This window comes from Schistocerca gregaria, chromosome 6 (genome assembly GCF_023897955.1).
Source record: "Schistocerca gregaria isolate iqSchGreg1 chromosome 6, iqSchGreg1.2, whole genome shotgun sequence".
NCBI lineage: Eukaryota > Metazoa > Arthropoda > Insecta > Orthoptera > Acrididae > Schistocerca > Schistocerca gregaria.
The window spans coordinates 33473411-33485501 of record NC_064925.1 but is presented as its reverse complement, the minus strand read 5'-3'; the positions used below and the strand labels follow the sequence as shown (position 1 = coordinate 33485501).

General features: G+C 38.0%; 1 protein-coding gene across 1 annotated transcript in view; it reads right to left on the bottom strand.

The window, feature by feature from the left end:
- Positions 1 to 12091, bottom strand: part of LOC126278037 (cadherin-related tumor suppressor) — an 817086-nt gene that overhangs the window by 156391 nt on the left and 648604 nt on the right. Inside the window, 1 exon segment of the mRNA XM_049977779.1 lies at positions 6879 to 7436. Within this exon segment, the coding sequence (XP_049833736.1) occupies positions 6879 to 7436 (558 nt within the window).

The following is a 12091-nucleotide window of genomic DNA, read 5'->3' as shown; positions in this document are numbered from 1 at the left end:
GTGTGTGGGCTAAGAAATGGCTCTGAGCACTATGGGACTTAACATCTGTGGTCATCAGTCCACTAGAAATTACAACTACTTAAACCTAACTAACCTAAGGACATCACATACATCCATGCCCGAGGCAGGATTCAAACCTGCGACCACAGCAGACACGCGGTTCCAGACTGAAGAGCCTAGAACCGCATGGCCACACCGGCCAGCGCTCAAGTGTGTGGGACCTGTACCAAACAGGACTAGCCCTACCAGAAAACACTGAAAATATACAAAGAGAGGGCAGCACAAATTGTCACAGGTTTGTTTGACTCACAGGAGTGTGTCACAAATGCTGAAAGATCTGAACTGGGAGACTCTCAAAGATTATCCCGCAAAAGCCTACTTAAGAAGTGAAACATTGAGAGATATTTTTCATTCCTCCCATTACAACTCCAGTGGGATATATGATGGCGAATTACAGTAATTATGGCACACACAGAGGTTTAGGCAGTTATTCTCCCCATGCTCCGTATGTAACTGAAATTGGAAGTAGCCTTATTGTAGGTACCATATTAAGTACCCTCTGCCATGCACATCACAGTGGTTGCTAGATTATGTATACGGATGTAGAGGACCAAGGTTTATGACATGATTCTCCATCTTACCCGTCGTTGTTGTGGTTTTCAGTCCTGAGGCTGATTTGGTGCAGCTCTCCATGCTACTCTATCCTGTGCAAGTTTTTTCCATCTCCCAGTAACTACTGCAACCTACATCCTTCTGAATCTGCTTAGTCTATTCATCTCTTGGTCTCCCTCTACGATTTTTACCCTTCACGCTGCCCTCCATTACTAAATTGGTGATCCCTTGATGCCTCAGAACATGTCCTACCAACCAATCCCTTCTTCTAGTCAAGATGTGCCACAAATTTCTCTTCTCCTCAATCCTATTCAAGACCTCCTCATTAGTTATGTAATCTACCCATCTAATCTTCAGCATTCTTCTGTAGCACCACATTTCGAAAGCTTCTATTCTCTTCTTGTCCAAACTATTTATCGTCTATGTTTCACTTCCATACATGGCTACACTCTATACAAATACTTTCAGAAATGACTTCCTGACACTTAAATCTATACTCGATGTTAACAAATTTCTCTTCTTCAGAAACGCTTTCCTTGCCATTGCCAGTCTACCTTTTATATCCTCTCTACTTTGACCAACATCAGTTATTTTGCTCCCCAAATAGCAAAACTCCTTTACTACTTTAAGTGTCTCATTTCCTAATCTAATTCCCTCAGCATCACCCGACTTAATCCGACTACATTTCATTATCCTCGTTTCACTTTTGTTGATGTTCATCTTATATCCTCCTTTCAAGACACTGTCCATTCCGTTCAGCTGCTCTTCCAAGTCCTTTGCTGTCTCTGACAGAATTACAATGTCATCGGCAAACCTCAAAGTTTTTATTTCTTCTTCATGCATTTTAATACCTACTCCAAATTTTTCTTTTGTTTCCTTCACTGTTTGCTCAATATACAGATTGAATAACATCGGGGAGAGACTACAACCCTGTCTCACTCTCTTCCCACCCACTGCTTCCCTTTTGTGTCCCTCGACTCTTATAACTACCATCTGGTTTCTGTAAAAATTGTAAATAGCCTTTCGCTCCCTGTATTTTACACCTTCCGCCTTCAGAATTTGAAAGAGAGTATTGCAGTCAACATTGCCCAAAGCTTTCTCTAAGTCTACAAATGCTAGAAATGTAGGTTTGCCTTTCCTTAATCTAGCTTCTAAGATAAGTTGTAGGGTCAGTATTGCCTCACGTGTTCCAATATTTCGATGGAATCCAAACTGATCTTCTCCGAGGTCGGCTTCTACTAATTTTTCCATTCGTCTGTAAAGAATTCGCTTTAGTATTTTGCAGCCGTGACTTATTAAACTAATAGTTCAGTAATTTTTGCATCTGTCAACACCTGCTTTCTTTGGGATTGGAATTATTATATTCTTCTTGAAGTATGAGGGTATTTCGCTTGTCTCGTACATCTTGCTCACCACATGGTAAAGTTTTGTCAGGACTGGCTCTCCCAAAGCTGTCAGTAGTTCTAATGGATGTTGTCTACTCCCGGGGCCTTATTTCGACTCAGGTCTTTCAGTGCTCTGTCAAACTCTTCACGCAGTATCATATCTCCCATTTCATCTTCATCTACATCCTCTTCCATTTCCATAATCCATAATGTTGTCCTCGAGTACATAGCCCTTATATAGACTCTCTATATACTCATTTCACCATTCTGCTTTCCCTTCTTTGCTTAGAATTGGGTTTCCATCTGAGCTCTTGATATTCATACAAGTGGTTCTCTTTTCTGCAAAGGTCTCTTTAATTTTCCTGTAGGCAGTATCTATCTTACCCCTGGTCAGACAAGCCTCTACATCCTTACATTTATCCTCTAGCCATCCCGGCTTAGCCATTTTGCACTTCCTGTCGATCTCATTTTTGAGACATTTGTATTCCTTTTTGCCTGCTTCATTTACTGCGTTTTTATATTTTCTCCTTTCATCAATTAAGTTCAATATTTCTTCTGTTACCCAAGGATTTCTAGCAGCCCTCGTCTTTTTACCTACTTTATCTTCTGCTGCCTTCACTACTTCATTCCTCAAAGCTACCCACTCTTCTTCTACTGTATTTCTTTCCCCCATTCCTGTCAATTGTTCCCTTATTCTCTCCTTGAAACTCTGTACAACCTCTGGTTCTTTCAGTTTATCCACGTCCCATCTCCTTAAATTCCCACCTTTTTGCAGTTTCTTTAGTTTTAATCTACAGTTCATAACCAATAGATTGTGGTCAAGAGTCCACATCTGCCCCTGGAAATGTCTTACAATTTAAAACCTGGTTCCTAAATCTCTGTCTTACCATTATATAATGTATCTGAAACCTGTCAGTATCTCCAGGCTTTTTCCATGTATACAACCTTCTTTTATGGTTGTTGAACCAAGAGTTAGCTATGCTCTGTGCTCTGTGCTCTGTGCAAAATTCTACCAGGTGGCTTCCTCTTTCATTTTTTCCCCCCAATCCATATTCACCTACTATGTTTACTACTCTCCCTTTTCCTACTAGCGAATTCCAGTCACCAATGACTATTAAATTTTCATCTCCCTTCACTATCTGAATAATTTCCTTTATTTCATCATACATTTCTTCAATTTCTTCGTCATCTGCAGAGCTAGTTGGCATATAAGCTTGTACTATTGTAGTAGGCGTGGGCTTTGTGTCTATCTTGGCCACAATAATATGTTCACTATGCTGTTTGTAGTAGCTAACCCGCATTCCTATTTTTTTATTCATTATTAAACCTACCCAGAAGCAGTGAATGCTGACAGGCAAAAACAGTTTTGTTTATAACCTCAATATTGCACTTGACAATGGCATGTCCGCTTGAGGTTTCCACATTAGCATTCACCGATCTGTTTTTGGCTTTTTGGAGGTAACATCTTTTCTTGAATGCTTTCACACTATGGTCAAAGTTGTAAAAACTGTGGAAGTTTTTATAAGTGGGTAAAACAGTTCAGAAATGGCTGAACCTACATGGCTGACAAGCAGTGCCCTAACTGGCCAGTTCAAGTGTAAATTCCTTCACCGAAAAACCCAGAGTGACAACATTATTCATGAAGACTGCCATGTTACAGTTGAACATACAGCAAAAACACTTGTAGTAGGTGTCGGCACAGTTATCAGTAACAAGCTTAAGTGTAGCAAACCAAGTGCGAAGTGAGCCCCAAAAGGGTTAATGTAACAACATGAGGAAAGGAGTCAGAGTGTGTACACATTTGAAAGAACACTATGAAAGGGAAGGTGCAATGCTACAGGTTCTACTACATCTTTTCCTGTAGATTCACATTATTCATTTTAACACGTGGACCGGACTGCAGAAAAAGAAATCATCATAAGGTAAGTGAACATAATTTTTGTAGGATGCACACACGGAAACTGCGACATTGCAAAGATATTTCCAAGATGATCATTATTTATGAAAAACAAGTTTTTATACTTTTCGTAATTACGGAATAAATATGGGCAGAGAGTCAAGCCAAATACTTGTCAAGAAAAATAAAAGTAAAATCAAAATAATTACACATGCAAAAAGGACAATTTTTCAGTGGTAAAAGTACTATTTAATGAATGAACATGGTGTTATTCAATGCGCAAGAAAATACTAAACAACGTGCAGTGCAATCAACAATGTAAAACATATGTAAAGTAGTAAAGTTAATTGGAATGACTTTTGAAATAATGTAATGTTAGGAACTTACTGTTATAAAAATGTAAATGAATATGTGGCAGTTATTATAGGGCATCTATTACATGGAGACCAACTGACAGGCAGACTATACGTTTTTGTCTAGCAGATTTATCAAATAACCAAGTTAGAAATGTAAGTGTCAAGTTAATTGGAAAAGACCTGGACAATCACATCTTGCTGTAAAAATATATATTGAAACGGATTTTTTAAATTCATATTTTAGCATTACTGTTCCATTGCTGGAATGAGGTACTGTGTTATAGATAATAAACCATAAGAATGCACAATCTTTTTGTACCAATGTTAAAAATATTTTTATTTATTCATTTATATTATGGGATGGGAATGTCCAAACTGTAAGGCCACCTCCAAAACGCTCCTGGATATGTATGTACACAAATTCTCAATAGTTAGGAATGACATTTTGTGCCATTTCTTGCAAAAAAACTATATTCCAGATATGAATTTCAAATAGCTCAATTATATTCAATTCTGGTGCGTTGCGGGACCAGGAAGACATGCCATCACATTTCATCTTCATGCTTAGGAAACAAAGCCTTGAAATTTCTTCCAATCTTTGTTGAAGCATTTGCAACAAAGAAAATGGATTCCTCATTGCGTAAGGCAGTCAGTGAAAGCAGTCACCGAAAATAGCTTTTACCTTTTTTACAAAAATCTTTGCAAATACGAATTATTTAGCGTCATTTACAATATATAATATAAATAAGACATATACGTTTCAATAGTTTAACACAATTTAGTTACGAGAGAAAATAAAAATTATTCACAAATATCACTTTATTTACAACAGAGTACGTTCATATGATTTGGAAATGCACTTTTTTTTTAATCTAAAGTATTGATTAATGAAGATCATGGCTGGAAAAATTTACTGCCACAGAAACAAGAGGTCAGTTTAATTAACAGCCACTAAAGAATCAATATAATAATTTGTCAGAATATATATTTCTGATATCTTTTTGAAGATTGGAGTGACACAAAACTAGTATCTGAATACATATTTTAATTTCTTCATAAAAACTAAAATTTAGCTCTGCTGGACTAGGTCCTTTAGATGTCTTTCCTCACTACAATACACATTATCTCCTAGGTACAGACAAGCTAATATTGCTACAGCCAGAAAAACACTGAACTGAAACTTGTCAGTACAAAATCGTGATCTACAAAGTATATTAACTAAGTTTATCTGAACACCAATTCAATAATATGAAGTTACTTATGAGCAACTATCACCATACCCACTTACCCTCTCCTTACATTGTCTACAGTAATGTAATACACACGTGTATGCCTCAATGTGCATCTGATTAATTTCTGTGTCTTCCAAATAATGTGCTGCAGTACCACAACAACATTAAATGGTGTTCCATTATGGATAACACTTCTATAGGAATACCTTTTGGGTCATCTATTTACTGTAGAGATACAAGAAACTAATGTTTATTGATTTACAGGGATCTTTGTTTTGCTAAAAAAGTCCAAATGTATGTTGATGTTCACCATTGGCTGTTGTTTTTTACTTTTAATGTTAGTGCTTCAACTGTGTCAATGTGTTTTCAGCAGCTCTGTCAGTTGGAAAGATATACCATAAAAAAGGATGATGGGAACATAAAAATGACAGGTACTGGAGAACAGTGCTCTGGTCATACTGCAAAATAGTGGTACCAGTATTCTCTTATTAGAAAAATTCAGTCACATTTACAGTTTAAGTATGTGACTGAAAAATGAGAGGCAACACATTTTTCACACAATCCTATAAAGTGATTCCTGAAGTTCTGCACTAACATGTTTGACAGAACACTTTATCCAGACTGTGTTGTATTGTACAAATAGCAGCTCAATCATTAGATATGTTTGAGTATCAGTCTCACCAATGTACTTTACATCATTCTCAGACCTCAATTAAACAGGTACGATTGTGTTCCAAGCTCTTATCAGATTCCCTAGTAATTGTTACATGCTCCGTTTTACAAAGATTTTCCCAGAGAGACTAACTCACAATTGTCAATACTGAACTCAACCCTTTGCTGAAGAATATTAGTTGCTCAATATTAATGACATTGGCAGCTGTGTACTTCTTCTAACATTTAACATCCTAGACTACTCACTAACAGATGGACCAACTGCAGGAAAAATAATGACTACTGTTTCCTGAAAGTGTCATGGTGTAATCTTCACATTCAGCACAGTTCTGTAATCCTTATGATTTGTGTATTGTCATGTACATAATTTGTAGCTTATTGTTCATTTGAGTTGCAAGTATCTCTCTCTGTGTGTTGTAGCTATTACAAACACCAGTCTGTTAATCACACACTTTACGGTGTCTCTTATGTGGAGGATACCAGGAGTAAACACTTGCAATTGGCTAACAGCCATCGGCTACTGCGATGAGCACTGCATCCTTCTGCCACGGCAGTCAGTTTACAGCTTATAAAAGAAGTGAATTCATAGTGTTACGGAGCATGAAACTGTTACATAGCTAATGCTGGCCACGGGTGTAAACATTCCATAACAGCATGAAGTTGACTGACTTTCACTGATCACAAAAGGGCCACACTTCAAATGTGCAAGAAGTATACTACTCACCTTAATGATTCGCAGACCCACAGAAGCCTTCTCTGGCACAGGTGAGAAGTAGGTATCTGTCTCAAACTCAGGCGAATTGTTATTGGCATCGACAACGTCAACTGTGACGAGACACTCCGAGGACATGGGTGGCTTGCCATTGTCGGTGGCAGTGACAGTGAAGGAGTACTGGTTCTCGGGTGAGCGGTCCATTGAGGCACTGTGCTTGTAGCGCAGCCGCCGCTTGGAGAAGATGTCGCCACTTGCCGGATCGACGGTGAATAAATCGGAGGGTTGCTGGAGCGCGTACGAGATAACAGAGTTGGGGCCCTGCTTGTCACGGTCTGTGGCCACCACACGCCCCACGAATACTGCCTCCGACTGCCGCCGCTGCTGCTGCCCCTGCCCTGATGCTCCCACTTCACTCCCGATGTCGCCCTCAGAGCTGCTCCCAGTCATCGTCTCTGGTACACTGAAGCTGTAGTAAGAGTGCTCGAACTCAGGTGCGTTGTCATTCTGGTCCTGGACGGTGACGGTGAGCGGTGTCTCAGCACGCCACGATCCGTCCACTGCTGCCACCTGTGTGCGAAAGGCATGGAGGGAGGTCATTACAGGTACAGCATGTGATGTGATAGTCCCAACTGGCCATTTAATTGTATAAAAACAATCATATTGCTGTTCAATAGCCTTACAGCTACATGAAATGTCTTTTCAAGAAACACTTAAATTTCAATTTAACAATGTAGGAAAAAATAGCTTGCTTCTTACATTAAGCTGTAGACAGGCACAATTGAAAGACATTTACACAAAACTTTGAGCCACAACCTTCATCAGCAAAAGAGAAACACACACCATTCATGCTCACAAGCAAGCACACCTCATGCACACATGACCGCCAACTCTGGCAGTTCTGACATGAGCTGCTTGCTTGCTTGTGTGTATTTCTCTTTCGCTGATGAAGGCTGTGGCAGAAAGCTTTATGTAAATGTCTTCTAATTGTGCCTGTCTACAACTTAATGAGTCTTCTTTACTGTAAGTAGCAATCTACCTTTTTTCAATGTTGTTGATATTTCTACCTGGAGTTTCCATTGTTAAAATTTCAATTTAACAGACATTAATTAAAATGGTAATCAGTAGGAAAATGTTTCGTCAAGTTCTGTTTTTGATGAAATCAGTCAAAAATTTATAAATTTATAAATAAGTTACATAATTACAATGAGTTTTCATTGAAGGTAATGTCTTTTATAATTCATAAAGGAAAATTTTGTCATCTTGATTAACATATATTGTGAAACTAGGTGAGAAACAACCTGAAACTTAACTATAGGTTACGTGGGGATTAATAGTGCTATTAAATTACCCTTGTAATTAAGTCCAGTGATGAACATAAATAGACAGTTTTGTTAAAAAAAATGGATGATTTCCATCCACATACACATGAGATAATTTGAGAACCCTATTTATTTAGTAAAATTACTAAATTATAATTTGAGTTATATTAAATTATAATTGAGTCTAATTCTCAACATCAAATTGTCAAAACCATTCTTTCGTTCATATTTAACGACATTAGAAACTGTAAATAGGAGGAGAAATGAAGGTAACAGAGTCGCTCAAAAGTGGATTGTAAAAATTAATATTTGTAATTTAAATTCATGTGAAATCTGAAAGTGAAAAACAAATTATTTTATTTTCAAATAATGCACAGATTTAAATTATGTTGTTGAGATAAAATGAAGCAGTAAGTTACAAGCACATTCTGCAACCAGGGAAGGAAAGGAAAGGAAATTAACTGTGTTCCATTTGAAGGAACAACCTTGATATTTACCTTTACTCCTTTCAGGAAAGAATGCACAGTTTTGGAGAGTGAGCTGAAAAGTAACGCCTCCAGGTTTTTTATGTGAAAACTCACAAAGCTTTTGAAATACAACAAAGTTTATTAACATTCTACATCTTTATTTTTTCAGTCCACATATTTATTCCTCGACATAATCACCTGCATTCTCCAAATGAGAGAGCAGTTTGTTGATTTCGTCGCTGTAGGATGTTTGACTTTGCTGATGGAGCCACAACCTGACTTCTGCTTTTACCATTTCATCACTACCAAACTAAAGTCCTTGAGGGTGTTCTTTAAATTTTGGAAATAGATAAAAATCGGATGGGGCCAAGTAGGCAGTAATTGGAAGGTGGAAGGTGCTGGATTGTTGCAGAGGTTGAGTGCTCATGCTGTCAGAGAGGATGTGCCATGTGTGAACACACTCTCTGAATTTGTGCTTTCACATGTCTAGGCACTTTCTCGTGCACCAACATAGTTACATTACGTTCTGCCACATTACACACTACAATTCAGAGCCTTCTAGCAGCAGAGAGTTGCAATTTGGATCAACAAAGCAGGAAAGTTGACCATGGAATACATGTGACATGTAACACCTCAACCGATATTGAGGACACAATCATAAATTTGGTCTTGTGTCTGTGGTTGCTAAACATTTTTGACACAATACAGGTTTCAAAGATATTTTCTTCCAGACCATATTCCACAAATGGGCTAATTTCACAGCATGTTTCCATTCTGCAGAATATCCGCAGTAAGCATCTAGTTGTGTAGATGATATTTTTTTCCACTGCAGAGGGAGCAGTGGTATGTGTACAGGGAGGCAGTTTCCACCCATTGTTGTGACAGGTTGTTATAGGTGATATGGCTGCTCACCAGTTGCTTTTTTCAGTGCAGATCTGTTTATAATCCCTTGACACAGAACTATAAAAAGAAGGAGAAAAAGGTTGGGGGAAAATATGAGAGTGAATAAATATAAATTGAATACAAAACATGAGATTTTGCTCACAGCACAGATGAAGTAAAAGTCAACAAACTTATGTAGGAACTGTAGAATGTATGGTGTGAACTGAACTGTAGCCTTGTGGAATATGAAGTGACAGACATTTCTCGAAGGCAAAAGATAAAATATCATCCTATTATTGTGCAGCTATTGTCAAGCTGGAGATAATAAACTAAGCAAAAACGTAGATATAATTTTGTAACAATGTTGTCCAAAATGAGACTTCACTGTCGTGTGAGGACCACATGGTCTGTGGCTGTCCAATCAGATATGGCAAAACATCTGCTTCACTGTGAACTATGTACCTGCTTAAAAACACTGTAAGAACTGCAAGACTTCAAAATATATTGCACAATATACAGTGATGAAGTTAAGATCCACAACACCAAATATACCTTTAAAGGAAAAAATATGTCAAGGTGCAGTTTTTGATAAGCGCAACTGTGGACAATGTGACAAATTTTCAGATATATACAAGTAAATTTTAGTGTTTATATCTCCTGCATAATCCTTTTTTTCCAACTGGAATTACTAACTTTTTTCTGTGGATTGGAAAGAGTCTTCAAAGAGGATTAACATGTCTAGAATATAAATAATTAATTATGTAGATTTAATTATTGTTTTTATATTAAAAACAAAGATTCCAAGACTTACCAAGCGGGAAAGCGCCGGTAGATAGGCACAATGAATAAAAAACACACACAGAATTTCGAGCTTTCGCAACTGGCGGCTGCTTCGTCAGGAAAAAGGGAAGGAAAAGGAAAGATGAAAGGATGTGGGTTTTAAGGGAGAGGGTAAAGAGTCATTCCAATCCCGGGAGCAGAAAGACTCCTTACCCTCTCCCTTAAAACCCACATCCTTTCATCTTTGCTTTTACTTCCCTTTTTCCTGATGAAGCAGCCGCCGGTTGCGAAAGCTCGAAATTCTGTGTGTGTGTTTGTGTGTTTTATTCATTGTGCCTATCTACCGGCGCTTTCCCGCTTGGTAAGTCTTGGAATCTTTGTTTTAATATATTTTTCCCATGTGGAAGTTTCTTTCTATTTTATTTACATCATCATTAATTATTGTTTTTAATAAATAATAAACAAATAAATATTTGCTGTTATCATTCAAATAAATTCCCATCTTTCTTTCAGTAATTCTGCCTGGCTTTTCCCGATGCTGATGCTCAGTGGAATATGAGGATATTTTCTGGCGTTGAAATTAGGTAGTGTGCAGATCATTTCACATACTATGGACCCTTTGGACACACGTGAGCTGACAATAACTGAAAGCAAGTTCCAAGTCATGAGCCTGGAGAGCTGACACTATCAAGAGCTGCATGACAAAGACTTTAGAAACCAATTACACTTATTTGAATGGTGTCTAGGAAAGTTGCACAGTCATGTGTTGTTTCTATGCAAGAGTCCATCTGCTTAGCTGGGTGGTACCATGCTTGCCTCCCATGCAAGTGGGCCAGGGTTTGATTCCCTGTCGGGTGGGAGATTTTTCTCCATTAGTGGACTTGGTGTTGTGTTGTCCTAATCATCATTTCATCCTCATCACAAGAACACAAGTTGTGCAATGTGGTGTCGAATGTAATAAGAGTTGCACTTGGCGGCCAAACTTCCCCAAATAGGGGCCTCCCGGCCAACGATGCCATATGCTCATTTCCATTTCTATGCAAGATTTTATTTATGGATGAAACACTGATTACAAACTGTGAGAAAGACAATCTAGACAATATGCATTACAGCTCAGGTGAAAATTCACATTATTGATGAATAACCATTTGCTACATCAACATGTGGTGTGGGCTATTGATGAATCTCATCATTGGTCCCTGTTTTATTGAAAGGACTCTAAATAGCCTCAAGGGTCTACGGTTCCCAACCGATATGCTGCCACAATTTTGCAAGACATCCTGCTGGACATAAGCCAATCCACAAACAACCTGTGTATTTGGCAGAGATTTTTACAGACCTTCTCAATGAAACTTTTGGGAGTCGTTAGAACAGTTGTTTGAAAAACATAAATTAGTCTACAAGCTCACCAAACTTAAAAACTCCAGACTTTGGAGAAAATAAAAACAATAGGTCCACAAGGAAACACCCATGGTTCCACAAGACAATAAAACACTGACCTGTGCTGAAAAAGTCCGGATTAAAATCAACAACTAATACTGTGTCTGTTTGGAATTGCATTATAGTATGTATTAAAGCTCTAGTCACAATAACAAACACCTGAACCACAGGGCGGACATTTGAGGGACCTCTTCTCCTGATGGCATCAATGCTGTTTGCTACACTGTTACTTTGTTACTATTTGAGAGTGACATGTTATGTCATCAAAATTCTCCTCCAATGCTCTTTTCAACAACAGAGGTATAAGTACATAGTTACATTTGGCACAAAGTTG